Source organism: Microcaecilia unicolor, chromosome 1 (assembly GCF_901765095.1).
Source record: "Microcaecilia unicolor chromosome 1, aMicUni1.1, whole genome shotgun sequence".
In the NCBI taxonomy this organism is placed as follows: Eukaryota; Metazoa; Chordata; class Amphibia; order Gymnophiona; family Siphonopidae; genus Microcaecilia; species Microcaecilia unicolor.
In genome coordinates this window covers 480,008,134-480,031,175 of record NC_044031.1, presented here as the reverse complement: position 1 = coordinate 480,031,175, position 23,042 = coordinate 480,008,134, and the positions used below count along the sequence as shown (strand labels likewise).

Here is a 23,042-nt window from a genome sequence, read left to right as displayed (position 1 = left end):
TAGGTATAACTTGTCTGGAATGTTTTTACGTTTGGGGAGCGTGCCAGGTGCCCTTGACCTGGATTGGCCACTGTCGGTGACAGGATGCTGGGCTAGATGGACCTTTGGTCTTTCCCAGTATGGCACTACTTATGTACTTATGTACTTATAATGAGCTTATTGTAATACATTTGCATGGGGTTCTTGGTGGCTGCTAATGACACACATTAGAGACATGGAAAACCCGTTTGTGCATTTCTCGCTAAATAATACTGGCTACAACCTGTCTAAAGCAAATGTTTCCCAGCACAGTAAGCTTTGTGCATTGGGCCCTGAATCTAATATTCTCTAGCTTACAGGCAGGGCTGCCAAGGGAGTCCAGTTTTTGAGAGGGATTTTAGCACGTGCCGGTAGCTGCACCCAACCACACTAGCCATGCCCATTGCACACAAGGCCCTCTCAACTTTGTTGTCCTTAAGCCTCTCCTAAATCTGGAAAAGGAATCCATTTCCATTTAATGTAATTTTAAAAACTGAAAGGGTTTGCTGCCACAATATAACTCTAGTTCCAACAAAACACAAGAGGGACTCAGCAACCCCAAAATATCAGCTAGTGGCCAGATCCTTATATACAACACCAAAAAAATTTGGCATTCCATTACAAAATTTAAAATACGTTTTTTTTCTTCCTTTATGGTCTGGCCAATTGATTTTTTAATTGTATTGGTCCGAGAGGGGGCAGATGCTGGACAGAAGGGAAGAGACAGGTGGCAGACGCTGGATATAGGGAGGAGGGCCAGGCACTGAATGAGGTGGAGAGATGGCAGTTGCTGTATGTAGTGGGGAGAGGAGGGACACATACTGGATGAGAGGGGGAGTGGGGACAAGTGCCAGATGAAAGAGGGAGAGAGGTGGCAGACACTGGCTGTAAGGTGAGAGGAGGGACAAACACTAGATGAGGGGGAGACAGGGGGCAGAGGCAGATGCTGGATGGAACTGGGCAGAGAGAGAGGGGCCAGGCTCTGGATGAACTGGGTAGAGAAAGGAGTCATGCTGGGTGGAATTGAGGAGAGAGAGGGGCCAGATGCTGGATGGAGAGGGAGAAAAAAAAGAGACTCTGGATGGAAGTGAGAAGGCAGATGCTGGTTAGAAAAGGGGGAGAGATAAGAGGACGCAGATGCTGGATGAAAAGGGGAGAGAGACAGAGAGAAGAGGCAGATGCTGGATGAAAAGGGGGAAGAGAGGGGCAACTGTTGGATGGAGAGGGAGCAGACGCTGGATGGAAAGGGGGAGGTAAATGCTCGAAGGAAAGGAGAGAGGGGGTAGGTGCTGCATGGGAGGAGAGAAGGGCAGATGCTGGATGGAAAAGGGAGAGAGAGAGGGAGAGGCAAATGCTGGATGGAGGGGTGAAAAGAGGAGAGACTCTGGATCAAAGTGAGGAGAGAGAAGGTTCAGATGCTGGATGGAAAGGGGGATAGAGGAGGCAGACACTAAATGGAAAGGAGAGATAGAGAGGGGGCAGATGTTGGAAGGAAAGGGGAGAGAGGTGGCAGACGCTGGATGGAAAGGGGAGAGAGGTGGCAGACGCTGGATGGAAAGGGGAGAGAGGGGGCAGACGCTGGCAAAAGTTAAGAAGACAACAAGGAAAGCAGAAACAAAAGATTAGGACCAACAAAGTTAGAAAAAGTAAACAGCCTGACAACAAAGGTAGAAAAAATGCATTTTTTTAAGTTTAGGATAAAATAGTGTGGTAGCTGTGTTAATAAATACAGAAAATGGAAATAAAGTGATATCTTTATTGGACTAATTTTGTTAGGCTTTCAAGGCAGAACCTGGATTTGTGAGCCCTTGGACCATTGCCAAGGAGCAGAAGTGGCAGGCAAAACCACCCCACACCAGAGACAAGGCAGAACTCTGACAGGAACAGCTAGACTTCACCTGCACTTGACCACCGTTCCCCAGGAGTTGAGCCCCTGGGTGCAGGTGGCCGGCAGGACTTACAGGACAGGGCAGGAACTGGATACCAACTAGGCTGAACAGGGACTAAGGGTCAGAGGGGAAAGGAATATACATGGGAAGCAAGACAGAGTACTGGGCTAGGACTCACAGACAGACAATACAACACTAGGCAGGAAGTGGACAGGCTAAAGGACAAGAACTGAAAGCTGCCAGGCAGCCACTGAAAAGGGTACAAATACAGGTAACAGCAAAGACTGAAAGCTGCCAAGCAGCCACTAGGGAAAAAACACAGGCAGACAACAGAGCAAGAACTGAAAGCTGCCAAGCAGCCACTAAGCAGGGAACTAGCAAACAAAAGCTAATAACTAACCTACACACAGACTAACCAAGGAGCAGACAAAGAAATACAAATGAGAAACAAGACTAGGAAACAAGCAATAAAGTACAAGCTAAGCTACACAGACTAGAATCAAGCAAGGATTTCAGACAAGAAACAAAATAACCAGAAGTGCAACAGAGCACACTAAGAAACCAGGGACCTTAGACGATGCAAAGGCAAATACAGAAGTTACCAGGTGGTTAATAAAGCTCATCAGCAGCTGAAGTTCACTGCAGGAATCACAAGGCAGCTACGGGTGCTGTTCAGGCACAAACAAGAAAAGCAAGTCTGGCAGCCTGGAAGATCCGGACCGGACTGGGCTGAAATCTGGAACGTGTAACAGTCCATAGCAGCCACCGGTTCAGGCCACCAGAGGGTGAGGTGAGCACAGACAAGGAAACAGTCACCATCGTGACAATTTTAACACATTTTTGACTAATGTTTGGAGACCAAACCCTCTTTTCTCATGTCAGTTCTCATGTCAGTACAGTATACCATAACAGGCACAGTAGTGATATGGGTGGGATTAAAATCTACATGTGTATTCCCTATTTCACAATGGGCATACAAATGTATGTGGGACACTTTGTATGTCAGGATTTAGCCTGTTCTTTCATAGATACTGGTATTTCAAAAGTGCACAGTGGCCGGCACTTTACAGGAGCGATTAAGGGAGGTATCCTTCTTAATCTCCCACTGTTCACTGGCCTCTCCAATTTGGCATTAAGGCAGATTGCGGCCTCTGTGTCAGACTGGCAGAATGCACATGTGTAGTTTGCAAAATGGCTGACATACGTTTGTATGTGGCGACAAATAAACGTGTAAGTTGGTAATTTACAAGTTACATGTTTACACGTTGGCACATACATGTAAGTACCCATTTATCTCCCTTTGATATTTTCCACATTTAGAGTTGTGAAATGGATGTTCCTGCTGCTTGTACCAAGGAGGTTTGATTAACAGGAGGCGGCAGGAGTATGCCCGGCCCATTCTCTGGCCTAAACGCAAGCATACAGAGCTTGTTGCCATATCAATTACATTGTTTTGGGTGTACTAAGATGGTGGCAGCTGCATTGGGGAGAATGAAAACCTCCTTGGGTGGAATAGCTTCAGCCTTGTGACATCACACCATCTTCTGTTAATCAAACCTCTTTGGTTTGTACTGCCACACACGCACGCATTAATTTTTTTTATTTATTCCACTTGATGTACTGCCCTTATAAAAACAAGCAGATTGGTTTACAGTACTTCAGTATCAAACAGAAACATGTAATAAAACATTTTAAAATTCTAATCATTAAAAGAATAACATAACTACATACATCAACATGGATAGAACAAACAGGGATAAACAACTGGGGTTAACCCCGTACAGGTATCCAAATCCTTGACTGTGCTACTGGCCTGTGAAGGCTAATAAAAAACATAGGTTTTCAGAGTCTTTTTGCAACTAGCTAAGTTAGGCTCTGGACATAGGTGCCGGGGCAAAGAGTTCCACATTCCTGCATGTATTTCAAAACAGGCTCTACAGTGGCAACATGTCAGTCCTAATGTCTACATTTCATTTAAAATGGGGCTCTAAATATATTAGGAACTAACATTCTATAGCAAACATGTCCAACCTATGGCCCATGGGCCAGAACTCGGCCTACCAAGTGCTTTTTTCCGGCCCTCAGAAATTTGGCAAGTTCTTGTGGTGCTTACAGCGGGATTCCTGCTTCCCCGCCGTGACTCAGCAGTCTACAAGCATGAGCCACACACTACAGCAAATGAAATATAAACATATTGTGGGGTCTGTTTTCAACAATAACGATGACTCTGTTAATTTAAAATGCCAGCGCCAGGACTGAAATTAATATAAATTCAATCTGGCCAATATTCAACCTGTGGGAGGCAGGCCAGCTAAGTGCAGCAATTGGCGCTGAGTCCAAATATTCAATGCCGGGCCGTTTCCAGGGACCAGCACTGAATATCTGTTTTTTTGGGGGGCTGGCTTAAACTTAACCGACTAAGTGAATATTCAGCACTGGCCGGTTTATAGCAGCCAAAGAAGCACTGAATATTTGCGGTTAGCCAGTTATATCGCGCGATATAGCCAGTTAGCAGCTATGCACTAATATTCAGCGGAGATAACCAGCTATCTCATGCTGAATATTGGTGCTTAGCCGGTTAAGCACTATTTAACCAGCTAGGAGCCATTCCTGGCCAATTAAATAGTATCGCATATCGGCCAGAATGTCTTTATACAGTCCATGGTGCTGTGTACACAAGGTATACAGTCATTACTGTTGCTACTATGAGGTTAATTTAGGCCTGACAGATAGCAGGCCTAAACCAGGCTTTAATTAAATGCACTGCTTAACCGGATAGCAACTGAAAATAGTCATTATCTGGATAATACTGCTGCTGCACCTTTATTCTGTCCCTCCACTATATGGACAAAGACGGAGCAGTTACATGTTTTCATCTCACCAGTATCTGTATAGCAGCTGAAAACTGTTGTGTTGATGGCTTCTTATAAAATATCAACTGTCCTAAAAGTACGTGCATTGACATGATGGTGTATATTTTGCAGAGGCAGAGTACTGGCAGAGAGCACATGTACATTATAAAAAAAAAAAAATAACAGGCACAGAGAGTTACACCTGCTCCAGGACAGATGTAAATGTCTGTGCCTGCAATCTAGGTGCAATTTCTGCCACTTACTAGTACTTTATAAACACAAAATAGGCGACTACTTATCTTACATTGAGTTAAAAATGGAACTTGAAAACTCACTTAAAACAATACGCGCTGACTTTTAAGATTACTCTCATAGTGACGTTATACATTCATTGACAATCAGTGCATATATTTGAAAATCCAGTTGTTGAAGTCCAATGCAATGGATTCAAAATGAGTAAATTATATGCAAACACAGAATCTTATTATCCAATACTGTCCACTGAACTTGTCATCCACCTCTGCAGGATTATATGGGGTTTGAATGCCTCACGTAGTGTAAAAGCGACAGGTCTAGCACTCTTTCAATAAATGTTTCCTCCACTATGTTGATATCCTAGAAAGAAAAAAAAATAATTGCGTATTCATCAGATATTTGTAACAAGATCAAAGATTAATTTTTTTAAAAAGCAGAGGAGTGTGGTAGCCGTGTTAGTCCACTCTTAAGGTTATCAATAGAAATCAAACAAAATAAAACATGGAAAAGAAAATAAGATGATACCTTTTTTATTGGACATAACTTAATACATTTCTTGATTAGCTTTTGAAGTTTGCCCTTCTTCGTCAGATCGGAAATAAGCAAATGTGCTAGCTGACAGTGTACATAAGTGAAAACATTCAAGCATTACTATGACAGTCTGACAGGGTGGGAGGATGGGGGTGGGTAGGAGGTATGCATGGGGACATCAAAGCATATCATTGATATTCTAACAGGATGGGTGTGGATAGGTGAGGGGTGGGGTGATCAACAGAGAAATACAACTTTATGGTTGATCACCCCACCCCTCACCTATCCACACCCATCCTGTTAGAATATCAATGATATGCTTTGATGTCCCCAGCATACCTCCTACCCACCCCCATCCTCCCACCCTGTCAGACTGTCATAGTAATGCTTGAATGTTTTCACTTATATACACTGTCAGCTAGCACATTTGCTTATTTCCGATCTGACGAAGAAGGGCAACCTTCGAAAGCTAATCAAGAAATGTATTAAGTTATGTCCAATAAAAAAGGTATCATCTTATTTAAAAAGCAGATAATAGGTAGATATTTTATCAACGAATAAGTCCAAGGAAAACAAATTTATCCTTGCACATGACTTTTATTTAAAATGAGAAATCTTAATCAGGTGTCTTAAAATACTGAACTTAAAGACCAGGGATAATCTAGCAGTCTATCCTTTCACTGACTTGAAGTCCCTTGTCACTCACTTCACAGGCCTACTACCAACTAGCAGTGCATAAAAGGGGCCACACCAGGGACATAGCCAGAGTTGACATTTGGGGGGGGGGGGGGGTCCAGTTAACATGGGAGGACACTAGGCATATAGGTGTGAGTAGTGTTTAGGAGTATACCATATAATGCCTTAGAGTGAACTTCATGATAGATTTCTATGTTCTGCGTCAACATAAACCACATTCACACTTATGGAAACTTTGGAAACATTGACATTTTAAAATCTCTTACTTCAGTCATTCACAGAACACAAACCAATCCTCACCAATTATTTTGGGGTAGAAAGTGATCTTGCATTTTTATTTTATTTCTCCTGTGCTGTAATGCTTATAGAGAATGTGATTTCTTAGTGTTTCCTTTTCTTTTTGTTTTTTTATTCTGTAATTAGAAAAACAGAAACATAGAAACATGACGGCAGATAAAGGCCAAACGGCCCATCCAATCTGCCCATTCTCTGTAAGGGATCCCACGTGCTTATCCCACTCCTTCTTAAATTCTGACACAGTCCTCAACTCCACAATCTCCACCGGGAGGCCATTTCACGCTTCCACCACCCTTTCTGTGAAATAATACTTTCTTAGATTACTCCTAAGCCTAATCCCTCTTAACTTCACTGTATGCCTCCTCGTTCCAGAGTTTTCCTTCCTGAAGCTTTCTTTCTGCAGCTTCTGCCTACCCGGGGACAGGACTTTGAGTCTGAGGAGGTGACAGCTGCAGAAACAAAGCTTCCTTGATCAGCCTGCCTTGATCGCTGACACTGCTGGCAATGAACGAGAGGCTAGAAGAGCACTGGGGGGTGGGGGGGTGGAGGAAAGGAATACAAATTTGGCGGACCTCAGTGGATTGGGGGGGGGGGCATGGGTGAAAGATGCTAGTTCAGGAGGGGGGGGGGGCCATGCGGCACAGGTGGAAGATGCAGCGTATCTCTGTAGAGGGGATCCTCATGGGATCCCCACAGCACCCCTGTGGCACACCTGGGAAACAGCAGCGGCATGCCGGTTGAAAATTACTGTCATAGAGTCTCAGCACTCAACTTATCAGTCAATGGTTATTAATTTGGAAATCCAGAGCCAGCAAACATACATTCTCTCTATGAGGGAAGGAAAAATACACACTAGTAGATCTGTAAATGTACTTTCCCCAGTTAGTCTACTGATGAACATAAGTACATAGGTATTGCCACACTGGGACCGACGAAAGGTCCATCAAGCCCAGCGTCCTGTTTCCAACAGTGGTCAATCCAGGTCACAGATACCCGACAAGATCCCAAAAATGTACAAAACATTTTATACAGCTTATCCCAGAAATAGTGGATTTTCTCCAAGTCCATTTAATAACGGTCTATGGACTTTTCCTTTAGGAAGCCGTCCAAACCTTTTTTAAACTCCACTAAGCTAACCACCTTTACCACATTCTCTGGCAACAAATTCCAGAGTTTAATTACACGTTCAGTGAAGAACAATTTTCTCCGATTCATTTTAAATTTACTACATTGTAGCTTCATCGCATGCCCCTTAGTCCTAGTATTTTTGGAAAGTGTAAAAAGACGCTTCACATCTACCTGTTCAACTCCACTCATTATTTTATAGACCTCTATCATATCTCCCCCCACAGTGGCGTAGGAAGGGGGGGGCGGTCCGCCCCGGGTGCACGCCGCTGGGGGGTGTCGGCTCCGCGCTGGTGCACTGCCCTCTCTGCCCCGGAACAGGTTACTTCCTGTTCCGGGACAGAGAGAGCACTGAACCCGTGCGGAGCCGACACACCCCAGCAACGTGCAGTCGGGGCGGATCGGCCCTCCCGCCCATCCCTCGCCGCAGGTATGCGCTCTGGGGGGGGTGCGCTCCAGCGGGAGGAGGGTGTGCCGTGCTGCACCCCGGGGGGGGGGTGCACAGCGGCGACCCGCCCCGGGTGTCAGCTTCCCTCGCTACGGCTCTGTCCTCCCAGCCGCCTTTTCTCCAAGCTGAAGAGCCCTAGCTGGCAGATTCCAGAGAAGTATCATCTAATAGATGTAAGAAGAAACCAAAGTTCAGGTGGCTGAGGAACACTGTGGCAAAGAGTCCAAAAGTGCCCGAGCGTCTCCAACTTGATTGAAAATCTGAGTGTGGCCATCATGAGTGACACAAAGCTTGGCAGGATAGAGCAAGGCAAACCACACCTGTTGCTGATATAGTGCTGTGCAGATAGGCGCAGATGATTTGTGTGGTTGCTGTACCTGAAGGGAATAATCCTGAAAACACTATACCTGTTCTGATATGTATGCACTTTGCCACCTCTAAGCGCTTAGAGAATCCATTACTTATGTGCAAAATTAAGAATTTTTAACATAACCACATGGGAATCAGCAACCAGACACTGAGTACCAAGTCGATGCACCTGCTCAATACAAAAATGTTTGTCAGCTGGTCCCCAAGATTCAAAGACAGTGGCAGCCAAGTTTCAAAAAAGCCGATAAGGTCCTTATCCACAACAGTTCCTGAAAGGCCCAACAATCTTAGGTTAATAAGGCGCAAGCGGTTCTCGAGGTCATTGAGTTTTTGTTCTACCTCCAGCACCTTTGTCTGCAAACCAGCTTGTTCCTGCACCATAATCATTGAGTAGGATTTGAGTTCCGATGTCCACTGAAGTCCCGAATTGAATTCCAGACAAACACTGTCCAGCCATTCATGTGCCTCCTCAGCACGGTCATAAAATTCTTGGAGTTTTTTATCTAAGGCAGTTTCAACAGTCTCCATGACCTCCACTGTGATCGGCCAACCTCGCCGAACACACCGAAGGGCTCGGCGGACCACGAGAATCAGCCATCTTGCACTCTGCAGGCCTCAACTTCTCTTTAGCATTCTGAACGGATTTAGATGCCATTACATCTCCACACTGTTAAAGTGTTTTCTGCCAATACTCCTGACTGACTGATATATAAATTTGTTGTACTCCAAGGTAAGCTGATAACAGGGACATTTTTTTATGCTGATTCAAATGAGGGATCTAGCAGAGCTCAGCTTTTCAACTAACTCTCCGTCTCACGGCGACATATGGCTCCTTAGGATAGTAATTTCAATAGATTTCTGGAAATGATGATTCACCAACCAGCTTATAATTGAAAAAGAAAAACGCCTATATTGCGACCCAAATCGGGAGATAGACGTTTATCTCACAAAAACGAATAAAGCGGTATAATCGAAAGCCGAATTTAGACGTTTTCAACTGCACTCCGTCGCGGATGCGGACAAAGTTGATGGGGGCGTGTCGAAGGTGTGGTGAAGGCGGAACTGGTGCGTGGTTATCGGGCGATCAGAGATGGGCGCCTTTCGCCGATAATGGAAGAAACATATGCGTTTTTAGCGAGAATTTAGGGCACTTTTCCTGGACCCTGTTTTTCCACAAATAAGGCCCCAAAAAGTGCCCTAAATGACCAGATGACCACTGGAGGGAATCGGGGATGACCTCCCCTGACTCCCCCAGTGGTCACAAACCCCCTCCCACCACAAAATATGCCGTTTCACAACTTTTTATTTTCACCCTCAAATGTCATACCCACCTCCCTGGCAGCAGTATGCAGGTCACTGGAGCAGTTATTAGGGGGTGCAGTGGACTTTAGGCAGGTGGACCCAGGCCCATCCCCCCTCCACATGTTACACTTGTGCTGGTAAATGGGAGCCCTCCAAACCGCCCCCCAAACCCACTGTACCCACATGTAGGTGCCCCCCTTCACCCCTTAGGGCTATAGTAATGGTGTAGACTTGTGGGCGGTGGGTTTTGAGGGGGATTTGGGGGGCTCAGCACCCAAGGGAAGGGTGCTATGCACCTGGGAGCTCTTTTACCTTTTTTTTTTGTTTTTGTAAAAGTGCCCCCTAGGGTGCCCGGTTGGTGTCCTGGCATGTGAGGGGGACCAGTGCACTACGACTCCTGGCCCCTCCCACGAACAAATGCCTTGGATTTATTCGTTTTTGAGCTGGGCGCTTTCATTTTCCATTATCACTGAAAAACAAAAACGCCCAGCTCACAAATTGTCGAATAAAACATGGACGTCTATTTTTTTTCAAAAATACGGTTCGGTCCGCCCCTTCACGGACCCGTTCTGGGAGATAAACGCCCATGGAGATAGACGTTTTTGTTCAATTATGCCCCTCCAAGTTCACTTTGCTGATCTGACCACAGCCAATTCTTAAGTTTCGGTACTTTCCAACGAACCTTAAGCAGAAGGAAATATTAGCCTGCAGAATAAACCTTTTTTTCAATAAAGTGAATTACTACAATATAACAACTCTCAAGAAAATTTGGAAAAGCGAAATTGAACATCACTTTGGTGTGCTAATGTAGGAATACGCTAGAAATGTAGAACACAGATCCTCTGTGTTACTCTATATCATGAAGGTTGAAAAGTTTAGAAAACAGATAAGCTTCACGAACCTTGGCAAATAACTGGCGGCAAAAACGCATAGTAAAAATGTTTTAGGTATATTAAATGCAAGAAGCCAACAAAAGAATTAGTTGGACCGCTAGATGACCGGGGGTAAAAGGGGCACTCAGGAAAGACAAAGTCATAGCAGAGAGATTAAATGAATTCTTTGCTTCGGTCTTCAATGAGTAAGATTTGGAAGAGATACTGGTGCCAGAAATGGTATTCAAAGCTGACAAGTCAGAGAAACTGAATGAAATCTCTATAAACCTGGAGGATGTAATAGCGAAATTTGACAAACTGAAGAGCAGCAAATCACCTGGACTGGATGGTATTTATCCCAGAGTACTGATAGAATTGAAAAATGAACTTGCAGGACTATTGTTAGTAATATGTAATTTATCTTTAAAATCAAGCTTGGTACAGAAGATTAGAGGGTTGCCAATGAAACACCAATTTTTAAAAAAGAGGTGATCCAGGAAATTATAGTCCAGTTAGCTTGACACTGGTGCCAGGCAAAATGGTAGAGACTATTATTAAGAACAAAATTACAGAGCACATTCAAAAGCATGGATTAATGAGACAAAGCCAACATGGATTTAGTGAAGGGAAATCTTGCCTCACCAATCTATCACATTTCTTTGAAGGGGTGAACAAAGATGTGGATAAAGGTGAGCCAGTCGATATTGGAAATCTGGATTTTCAAAAGGCATTTGACAAAGTACTTCATGAAAGACTCCAGAGGAAATTGGAGAGTCATGGGATAGGGGGTAGTGTTCTATTGTGGATTAAAAACTGGTTAAAAGACAGTAAACAGAAAGTAGGGTTAAATGGTCAGTGTTCTCAATGGAGAAGGGTAGATAGTGGGGTTCCCCAGGGGTCTGTGTTGGGACCGCTGCTTTTTAACATATTTAGAAATGATCTAGAGATGAGAGTAACTAGTGAGGTAATTAAATATGCTGATGACACAAACTTATTCAAAGTTGTTAAATTGTAAGAGGGCCGTGAAAAATTATAAGAGGACCTTACAAGACTGGGAGACTGGGCATCCAAAAGGCAAACAACGTTTAATGTGAGCAGGTGCAAAGTGATACATGTGGGAAAGAGGAACCCAAACTATAGCTACTTGATGCAAGGTTCCACATTAGGAATCACCGACCAAGAAAGGGATCTAGGAGTCATCGTTGATGATACGCTTAAACCCTCTGCTCATTATGCAGCAGCGGCTAAGAAACCAAATAGAATGTTAGGTATTATTAGGAAAGGAATGGAAAACAAAAATAAGGATGTTATAATGCCTTTGTATTGCACCATGGTGTGACCACACCTCAAATACTGTGTGCAATTCTGCTCACCGCAGCTCAAAAAAGATATAGTGGAATTAGAAAAGGTACAGAGAAGGGTGATGAAAATGATAAAGGGGATGGGATGAGTTCCTTATGAGGAACGGCTAAAGTGGTTAGGACTCATGAGCTTGGAGAAAAGATGGCTGAGGGGAGATATGATAGAGGTTTATAAAATAATGAGTGGAATGGAACAGGTAGACGTGAATTGTTTCCTTACTCTTTCTAAAAATACTAGGACTAGGGGGCATGCAAGGAAGCTACAAAGTAGTAAATTTAAAATGAACCGGAGAAAATATTTCTTCACTCAATATGTAATTAAACTCTGGAATTCATTGCCAAGGAATGTAGTAAAAGCAATTAGCTTATCAGGGTTTAAAAAAAAAGGTTTTGCTAGCTTCCTAAAGAAAAGTCTATAAGCCATTATTAAAATAGACTTGGGGAAAATCCACTGCTTCTTAGCAGCATATAATATATTATATGTTTTGGGATCTTGCCAGGTACTTGGAACCTGGATTGGCCACTGTTGGAGAAAGGATGATGGACCTACGGAAATACTTATGTAATGTACACTGTTAAAAGGTATCAGGGAAAAGCAATTATTAGGAAAGGGACAGTAAATAAGACCAAGAATACTATAATGCCTCTGTATTGCTCCATGGTTCAACCTCACCTTGAGTATTGCGTTCAGTTTTGGTTGCTGTATCTCAAGGAAGTTATAGTGGAATTAGAAAAGGTTCAAAGAAGAATGACCAAAATTATAAAGGGGATGGAACTCCTCTCACACGAGGAAAGGCTAAAGAAGTTAGGGCTCTTCAACTTGGAAAAGAGACAGACGAAGGGAGATATGATTGGGGTCTACAAAATCCTGAGTGGTGTAAAATGAGTATAAGTGAATAGATTATTTACTCTTTCAAAAAGGAGAAAATATTTTTCACTCAACAAATAGTTAAGCTCTGGAACTCATTGCCAGAAGATGTGGTAACAGTGGTTAGCATATCTGGGTTTTTAAAAGGTTTGGACAAGTTCCTGGGTGAAAAGTCCACAGTCTGCTATTGAGACAGACACGGGGAACCTACTGCTTGCCCTGGGACTGGTAGCATGGAATGTTGCTACTACTTGGGTTTCTACCAGTTACTTGTGACCTGGATTGGCCACTGTTGAAAACAGGATGCTGGGCTAGATGGACCATTGGTCTGACCCAGTATGGCTCTTCTTATGTTCTTAATAAAAATATGGCAAATAGGATCAAGTACACAGAAGTTTTCTTATAAGACACTCACTATGTAGTCCTCATAATGGTCTGCATGTCTGAAATGCAGGTGCCTCAGAAAGCTCCTCATGTAGGACGGGTCCCCACCAGGAATAAGGCGACAAATTGGGCAGATCTGAAATTACAGCAAGGCAAGAGAAGAGCATGAATTAAGTTTTACATAACATTTTCAAATAAAACACAACAGAAAAATCTAAGAACATGTCTCTTTTAATTTTAATATTTAAATTTATTTTGATATACCACTGTGTATATATGTGGAAATTTAAACTTACCTGTCCATTTCCTTTAGGCCTGCCAGAGCAGTCCAAATAAATGAGTTATGTCCTCCTGCCAGAGAAAAGAAGTTAAGCTGACTTCACTCCCCTTATAGAGGGATGGTGCTGCCTTCAATTCCTCACTATCCTATGTTAAAGCTAAGAAAACCAAAGGCAATTGTTGTGTTTTTGACTTTCCAGTTCACCACCAAAGACAAACCCGATGCAGTCCAAAACTTTGGAAGAAAGGTGAGAGAGGGGAGATAAGATACAGACATTTAAATACCTATGCGGCATAAATGCACAGAAGGCGAGTCTCTTTCAACTGAAAGGAAACCTGATTTTCCACCAGAGGAAGTGGAACCCTAACATTATCATCTCTACGATGAGATCTGTGATGAATTCCCAAGGTCTATGTGGAAGGCTGAGCCTTCCACCAAGAATCAAACCAAGAGTTGGTTGCAGGAGTTGGTGTGGTGTGGAATCCAACTACGCCTAATGAGACTTTGAAGTACATCTTGGGTTCCCAGACCAATCAATATGCTGAGATTACCGCAGCTTTGGTGGCTGTACAGTCTGCAGTCCAGAAGGGAATTTGGAAACTAACTATTTGCACAGATTCAAATTATGTGAGACAAAATGTGTGTCCCATCTACCCATTTTAAAGATGACTAATAACATGTTGAACTCCAAAGGAAAACCAGTACATCATGTAAACTTGATTCTAGCCTTATATAGACTGGTGCAGGAGAATGACATGACCATCTACGGGAAAAAGGTAAAGAGTCATGCCAAGGTCCTGATAAACAAGGGAATAACCTGGTGGATCAACTTGCCAAAGAAGGTACACTGACAGGAGAGTTATTGTGATTCCCAGAATCTGAGACTTTGGCTGTGCATGCTGTTACCTGACAGCACGCAAAACAGGCTATTGAGACTCCTGTATTCCAGTCATGTAGTGAAGTCCCACCATTCGATCTTGTAACAGCTCAGAAAGAAGATCCGATCATTGGAAGATTTTACAACTTCATCCTGAACCCTCAGGAACATCTTTTGTCAGAAGAGGAGTGTCAAGCTGAGGAACAGCTGAGGATATTCTATGCCTCCCAAGATAACTTCAAGCTCCACCAGGACCTGCTCATTCAGACGAGTAAGCATGGTATTGTGCAATGGGTTGTACCTCAGGTATATCAAAGTATCATGTTGCAACATGCTCATGATGAACCCTGTGCAGGAGACTAAGGTGAAGGAGTTACCTACAAGACTCTGAAGCAAGTGGCTTACTGGCCCCATATGCAGCAGGATGTGCAGTTGTACACCAGAGATTGTTTAACCTGTTGTTGTTTCCAAGCATCTTCTCCATCTCATCGAGCACCACTGAGGAAAAAGGGTATTGCTATGCCCTGGTCTGATATCCAGGTTGAATGGATTGGCCCTTTGATCCGATCCACTCGTGGCAATAAGAACATGCTTACTGTCACTTGCTTGTTTACCAAGTGGGCGGAGTGCTTACCGGTACCCAATTGCACAACAGAAACCATAGCTACCTTGCTACTGAATCATATGTTCAGTAGATGGGGCCTGCCCATGCAGGTTGACTCAGACCATGGATCTCAATTCACTGCTGATGTGATCCAGCACATGTGGAAGATGCTCAGAGTGAAGAGTAAATTGCATATTGAATACAGACCTCAGCTGTTGGGACAAGTGGAAAGAGCCAACCGTACCATCATTACCATCCTAAAGAAGTATGTGTCTACTTCTGGCAAGAATTGTGATATGAAGTTACCGTAGGTTTTCATGGCCACACGTGCCACCCCCTATCATTCCACAGGATCGTCACCTTTTGAAATGATAACAGGTAGTGAGATGATGTTGCCTATTCATTTGTTGTACAGAACTCATGATGTGAATTTATCCAGGGCTACTACTGCCCATGAATATGTCACTTTTTCCGGCTTTTGTTAGCAGACTATTCACTGATTTTCTGGCGTTGTACAGGATATGCTATTTTGTGCTGCTCAAGCTGGTTTTTTATGAAGAAAACTTCATATATATTTGTTCTAACAGAGAATTTGATACCCCTGATGCAGCCTTATTGTTGGGCGAAACACGGCCTGTGTCGGGCATTTGTTTCATGTACGGTATCTTCAATAAAGTCTTTTTGGATATTATACTGATCTGCTGGCTTGTTTTCCACGTTGGATTTTGCAGATCGGTTGCCTTGTTGTTTTCTATGTCACTCATTTACACCAACATTTGCAGAGTGCCTTTACCTTTGCCCAAAAGAACTTGGAAAGTACTGCAAGAGGTAGCAAGGCCTACTATGATCAAGGGACTACCTCCAAAGAATACCAAATTGCCAACAAGGTATTCTATTACAATTTTGCAAGAAATAAGCCAAAGAAAAGAAATTTTTGCCCAGTTGGCACAGTCTATTTCTTATTGTCGAAAAAGCTTCACTTGTGGCATTCCAAATTTGCTTCAAGAAAAATACTCAAGGTAAACATTCCCTTAAATGAGTCCATATCAATCAGTAAATTTGCCTTGGATATGCGCATTGTTGATATGAACCAAACTTACCCAACAACAGCATAGTCTGTTCTCTTTTTGTTTTCCAGATGCAGAAACCAGTTTTGAAGGTTCTGTTCCTGGTTTCCTTGCTGGTTGGATCGGTTGCCAAAATGATTGAACCTGGTCCCACATCTGGACCTGGCTTCCTGATTACCCAATCTCAAATTGTTATGCAGAAAGCTTTTGTTTCCCTTCACCCAATTCACATTCTTCAGAAATATTTTAATCAGAGTATTTCTATCAGTTCTCCTATGACCCACATGCGCTATTCCACTGCCAATGTTAAAAAAAATCCTGAGTCAGTCGAGGAAAGTGACGATCCAACCCATCCAACCCCAGAATGCTAGCCCCAAAAGATTCATTAGTCATGCTGTTGGTACCCTTATTATTACTGCCATCACAGTCTCTATAAGTAAATTGCACATATCAGTTCCCAACTGTTTTGATCCAAATGGTGAGCCCTTCATTCGTAGTAGACAAATCTCTGACAAGGACCAGTAGAGAGCAAGACTAGGCAGGGGTGAGGCAGCACCTCACCAGCTCAGGAGAAAGGTTGGTTAGGAGCTAGTAGGAATGAGGCAGTGTCTCAGTGACTCAGGAATAAGACTAGCTAGGAGATTAGAAGAAGGTGAGACAGCGCCTCACCAGCTCAGGAACAAGGCTAGGTAGGAGCTAGTAGGGATGAGGCAGCGACTCAGGAACAAGACTGGCTCATATGCAGAAGCTGGAAAATGTCTAAGGAGCCCACATTTACACAGTAGCTAGCAGCATCTCTGGAACCCACACATACACAGAGCTGAAAGCGTCTCAGGAAACCGCTCACACACATAGAAGCTGGAAGCATCTCAGGAAACCGCTCACACACATAGAAGCTGGAAGCATCTCAGGAACCCACTCACACACACAGAAGCTGGAAGCGTCTCAGGAACCCACTCACACACACAGAAGCTGGAAGCGTCTCAGGAAACCACTCACACACACAGAAGCTGGAAGCGTCTCAGGAAACCACTCACACACACAGAAGCTGGAAGCATCTCAGGAAACCACTCACACAGACAGAATCTGGAAGCTTCTCAGGAACCTGTTCACACAGGCTGAAAGCTAGAAGCATCTCAGGAACCCACAGAAGGCAAAGCAACGACTATAGGCAGCTAACGACGCAAAAGCCTAAATCCAGAAAGATTAAAAGCCCCACCAAGACAACATCAGTTTCAGAATCTGACGTATGTCTGGGACACGCTGGGGACGTGCCTGCGCAGATCCCAAGACACCTCCAGAAGCATCAGAGAGTGTGCGCTTCTCCCAGCATCCAGCACCAGCAAACGGCACCAGTCCTGGACTCATGGTAGGACCGTGACATCAACAAAATTAACATTACTCAAGGCAAGATCATTCAAGATACTGCCGCTGTTGTCAATCTACATTCTCACAAAATTGATGTTAAATACTGCTGAACTGTTTATTATTAAAGGTGTGATGAATGAGGAACGCACTTTCCTCATTCATCACACCTTTTTCCTTTTATTTAGGGAACTGGATACTAGTATTAACAATCTTACACAAGGTCAGATACCTACCTATTTGGTTCCCTGTGACGTTATCTTGTGATGCTTTTGCTAAAGTTAACTGATTGCCAATTGAACCCTTTCAGATTGAAATTGCTTTTCATTTGGGTACTGCCATTCCATTATATGTGTATTTGGAACATATGGAAATTTCTTTTGTACTCAATTTGCCTTTCATTTTGCCTGAGAATATGTACCAGTTCAAACAAACTGTTAATGTGGGTACTTAGTATGATAATCTTACCACTAGTCTCCGTTCTGCACCATGGTAGATAAGACAGTGTTCCATCAAAGTATCTTCATCCAGCTCCTCATGGCAATATGGGCAAGTATATCTGGACGCACTAAATCAAAATGAAAAGGAAATACATATTGCAAGTGTCTTTTGCCTACTCGATACATACCATACCTTCACTGATAATCTACTGTTAATTATTATACATAACTAGTACTGAATTTGACAGAGAACAAAATCCACAGCAACTTCAGACATTAACAGACCTGGCCATAGAATTAAAAATGTTATAAGTTTTTAATAAAATAATTAAAGAAAAATCTTTTACAGCCTTGTGACCTTGGGCAAGTTCACTTGACCTTCCACTGCCTCTGGTATAAACTTAAAGTGTAAGCCTTCCAGGGACAGGGAAATACCTCTTTAGGAAGCAATGTGCTCAAACATAAGATTGTAACCAAGTAGATTAGCTATTTAATTAAAAACAAAACCTAGAACTTTATATTGCCTTTTTCTTTTGGGGGGAGGAGTCCTCTATTCTACTCCTTAAATTCCCCACCCCAGAGAATATCATGAGGAAGCACAGGGTACCCTTGCTGTTTAAATGACCCCTCTGTGCAGTTCTCTAAGGCAGCTGCTCACTCTCCCTCAGATTAAGCACATCATTTGCCAGGTACCCCATCCTAAATACAGTGTGCTGTGCCAATGCTATGACCCACGATGTGAGACCAACCCCATAAAAGAAGTGTTTGGCTTCTTCTTATGCTTGACCATATGTGATCACTTTTATCAGAGGTACCTTGATGCTGCTTTCACAAGTTCTTCCAGCTGACCATATTTTTCGATATATAGTCGGCAAATGTTAAAATGGTCTCTCATTTCGCTCAGACAGACCTGTGGAGTATATGAGATAATCACTTTATATTTCAATGTACAGGACGTGGGTGGTACTGAATTTATTTATTTATTTTAAAATATATAACCCACACATCTACAACCCTGAGTGGGGAACAATACACATCCTATATAATAATTCTCACCTCCAACAGGATGTGCTTGGGACCGTGCCTGCCGGAAGTGGTCTGCTAGGCAGGCACGCATTGACCTCAGTGACATCAGTGACAGACAATTTGGCAAAGCAAAACAATCTGAGTGCTGGCCATTAGGACACAGGGTTGATAGGAGAGTTTTAAAAGACTGAAGGAACCGAAAGTGTTAAATGGGGGGAGGGGGGAGTTCTGAACGACTGAAAGACATGAACATTTGGGAAAGGAAAACAATCTGAATGCTGGCCATTAGGACACAGGGTAGATAGGAGAGTTTTAAAAGAGTGAAGTGTTAAACTGGAGAAGGGGGGGGAGTTGTGAATGACTGAAAGACATGCAAATTTGGGACAGGAAAACAATCTCAATGCTGGCCATTAGCACACAGGGTACATAGGACAGTTTTAAAAGACTGAAGGAACCAAAAGTGTTCATGGGGGGGGGGGGGGGGGGGGGCAAGTTCTGAATGAATGAAAGAAATGAAAATTTATGAGAGGAACACAATCTGAATGCCAGGCATTTGTACACAGGGTAGATAGGACACTTTTTTTAAAAAATGAAGGACGTGAAAGTATTACATCTTGGGGGAGGGGTGAGGAGCAAAGCGGTGGGGTATCCAGATACTGGGCGTTAGGGCCACGGGGGTGCATAGACTTTTGAAAGCCTTAAGGAACCCAAAGTGTGGGAAGGAGGAGGAAAAGGAGGAGAGGGAACGGGGTGAGGGGCATTAGGAACAGGGGAGGGGTCCCTGCCACACACTCTCATTCTCACACACACACTGTCACACAGACAGTCTCACTCTGTCTCACACCCGCACATTCACTCTGGCTCTCTCTCTCAAACATACACACTCCCAGGAAAACCTTGCTAGCGCCCGTTTCATTCCTTCCAGAAATGGGCCTTTTTTACTAGTTTATAATAATAAAAGGGTCTATGAGGCTCATTTTCAAAGCACTTAGCCTCCCAAAGTTCCATAGAAACCTATGGAACTTAGCCTCCCAGTGCTTTGAAAATATGCCTCTATATGTGTTTAGGGTCATTCCATGCCAAGTGGTCTAAACCTTCCCACCATCATGTCTCCAATTTTGTCTGTTGCGCGAGTCAGGTGTTAAACAAAGTTTCCCAAAATTTGAGTTCTCTAACTGCAGTAGCTACTTAATGGTGGCATTGCAAAAGAAAAACATATCAGTGTTGTAGAGCACAATTTTCTCTTTCAGATGATACTGTTCACAAGCTGATTCAGGCAGACTCTTTTTTAATAACTGGCTTTGAACTTTGGTACATTTTACCATTTGCGCTGACAGTGCCAACTTTGAAGAGATCCTGCAGGGCGGTTATAGATGCTGGTTAGTTGCAAATCTGGCAGTATTATGTCCAGCACAAGCATAATGCTTGTTCAAATTTTCAAATCCATATCTTTGTTTGCATGGAAGCTGTTGCGGTCTGAATATTGGTCCAAATATGTTCCGATGAGTCGCGACCAATTTTGATGCACACTTTGAGTCAACTTGTTTGACTGGATTTTGCATCCATAATGTTAAAATGTATTTCATGGGAATTAGCATCAAAAACTGTACAGGATTTGAATTTTTTAGCCATTCTTATAAATGTGTTTGGATTTTATTAGACCCCAAAAATGGCATTTTGGTAAATGTCGCTCGCTCATGGACTGACAACCTTAAAGAAAAGGGGGTCTAGATCTGCAACTATTGCAGTTAGAGACCTCAAATTTTGGGGAACTTCGTTTAACACCTGACTCGTGCAACAGATAAAATTTGAACAAAATTGGAGACGTGATGGTGGGAAGGTTTAGACCACTTGGCATGGAATGACCCTTTATTTATTATATTTTGTTACAACAATAAACAGAATAAAAACAAGTACAAGACATACTGTATATTCGTCAGTACATCACATATTGAAATCACAATCTAAAAGGAAAAACTAATCCCATTAACCCCTCTTCCTCCCTATTCCCCACCCCCCTCCATTATATCCAACTGAGAACAGGTGCTGTAGTGTAGCTAACCATAATACTCTCATATTGTCATCACTTCATGGAACTTCTGCACCATGATCCAACCACTTGGTATAAAAAAAAGGGTCTATAGGTCTATATTTGTATATAAAAAATAGGGATGGCATACGTCAAAAAACTGGCAGTCATCTTGGTTGTGTTGGAGTTTAAGTAAGAATCATCCTGATTACTCTTTATACACAAAAATCTTTGAAAGAAACTTTCAATTCCAACACTCACTACTGCCTCTTATAGTCATCATGGGAAAGAAAAGAGACCTGCCACTGCTTGTATACTGGGGAGGGTTGAGGATGGATGTATGGCTCTGAAGTGACTGATCAGGTCCAACCTATAATTATATGGAGTTCATTCTTTTATATTGCTTTTATTGTACTTGTAAATCAGCTGGTTTGCACCTTTTTGTGAGCTAAATGTTCAAGAAAGGAATAAAACATACATTTGGTACTGAAAAAGAGAAGGTATGCTGAAGAAAGCCTGCTAAAATTAAATCACTGATCCATGAAAAAGATCTGGGGATGACCCTATCCATCTTAAGATGGCCAAATACATCGACAAAGTCAGAAGGATGCTTGAGTGCATAATGAGGGGAATAGCCAGGAGGAAAAATATGATAGTGACTCTATACAAGTTTCTGGTGAGGCCCCATTTAGGGTACTGTGCACAATTCTGGAGATCACACTTAAGAAGATATAAATAGGATGGAGTCAGTCCAGAGGGTGGCTACTAACATGGACAGTGGTCTTTGGCAGGAAGCATATGGAGACAGAAAAAGATCTAAATGTGTAGTTTGGAAGAAAGTTGGGTGATACAAAGGCATTTAATACCTCTGTGATATACATGAATAGGAGGCAAATCTCTTTCAAGTGAAAGGATAGTCTGGAATAAGGGGTCAAAGGATGACGGTGAAAGAGGACTGAAGAGTAACCTAAGGAACTAATTCTTTACAGAAAGGGTGGTAGATGTGTAAAACAGCCTGCCAGTGGAGGTAGTGGGATAAGAACAGTACCTGATTTCAAGCAAGCATGGGACAAACACAGGGGATCTGAGGGAGAGAAATGGATAGTAAAGCTTAGTAACTAGTATGGCTGAGTGGGTTTGGGTCTTGTACCTAGCTAGCAGGTAGCAGATTTACAGCAAATTTAAAAGTAAGAGTCAACGAACAAGTCGTAGGTAATGCCTTTTTAGCGGGCTAACTCAGTACATGTGAGACTAGCTTTTGCAAGCTATGCGCCCTTCATCAGGTCGGCAAAGAAACAATTACACTAGTTCAAAACAGCATAGAATCAACTAAGCCATAGCTCAATAAAGGTAATGCGGGCACTGGGGTCAACAGAGGTGACAATCACAGATGTATTAAAAAACAATACTTATACTGTAACTTATGTGTTGACCCTGATTTCTACATATTCAAGTTGATTAGCGTGGCACTTCTTCAGTCAATACACAATTTAAGCTGTGCAATGTGTGACCAGAGACGCTGGTCAAGGTCAGGGTTATAGCTGTATTTAAAAATAATTTTGAACAACTTTCTAAAGAGCAGAACTATTAACAATTATTAACCAAGTAAATCTGGGGGGCTATCATTTATTTCTGGAATGTGCTGGGTACTTCCAAGTGACCCAAACTGGCCATTAACAAAGACAAGGTGCCAGGTTCAAAGAACCACTGATATGACCTAGCAGAGCACTTATGTCTGTCTATCACGGGGTATGTCATATACAGTTTGGCCTATGTATAGGGTCTGCTATACATTGTGGCATGGAGGAGTAGCCTAAAGGTTAGAGCAATGGGATGAGAACGATGGAAGGCAAGATTCAAATCTCATTTCTTTCACCAATGATTCTTGTAAACTTGGGCAAATCACTTTACCCCTCCATGGCCTCAAGGATAACTTAGGAACAGATTTATGAATGTGTTATTACACATTAACCCCTGGATTCTATACAGCATGACCAAAATTGCGTGTGCAAATCTGATCCTATTCTAGATTTGCGCACACAATTTAATTACGTAACAAGCCAATCAGCACTGATACTTGCCACTTA

The 23,042-nt window shown here is 42.9% G+C and overlaps 1 protein-coding gene across 1 annotated transcript in view; it reads right to left on the bottom strand.

Annotated features, from left to right (window-relative positions):
- Nucleotides 1-4,463: 4,463 nt before the first annotated feature.
- The window catches only part of RNF125 (ring finger protein 125), a 38,359-nt gene continuing 19,780 nt past the window's right edge, over nt 4,464-23,042 (bottom strand). The window contains exons 3-6 of the mRNA XM_030190133.1: nt 18,716-18,810; nt 17,929-18,028; nt 13,299-13,403; nt 4,464-5,374 (exon numbers count right to left, since the gene is read on the bottom strand). Coding sequence (XP_030045993.1) covers nt 5,288-5,374; nt 13,299-13,403; nt 17,929-18,028; nt 18,716-18,810 — 387 coding nt within the window. The 3' untranslated portion in view covers nt 4,464-5,287. The remainder of the gene's footprint in view (nt 5,375-13,298; nt 13,404-17,928; nt 18,029-18,715; nt 18,811-23,042) is intronic.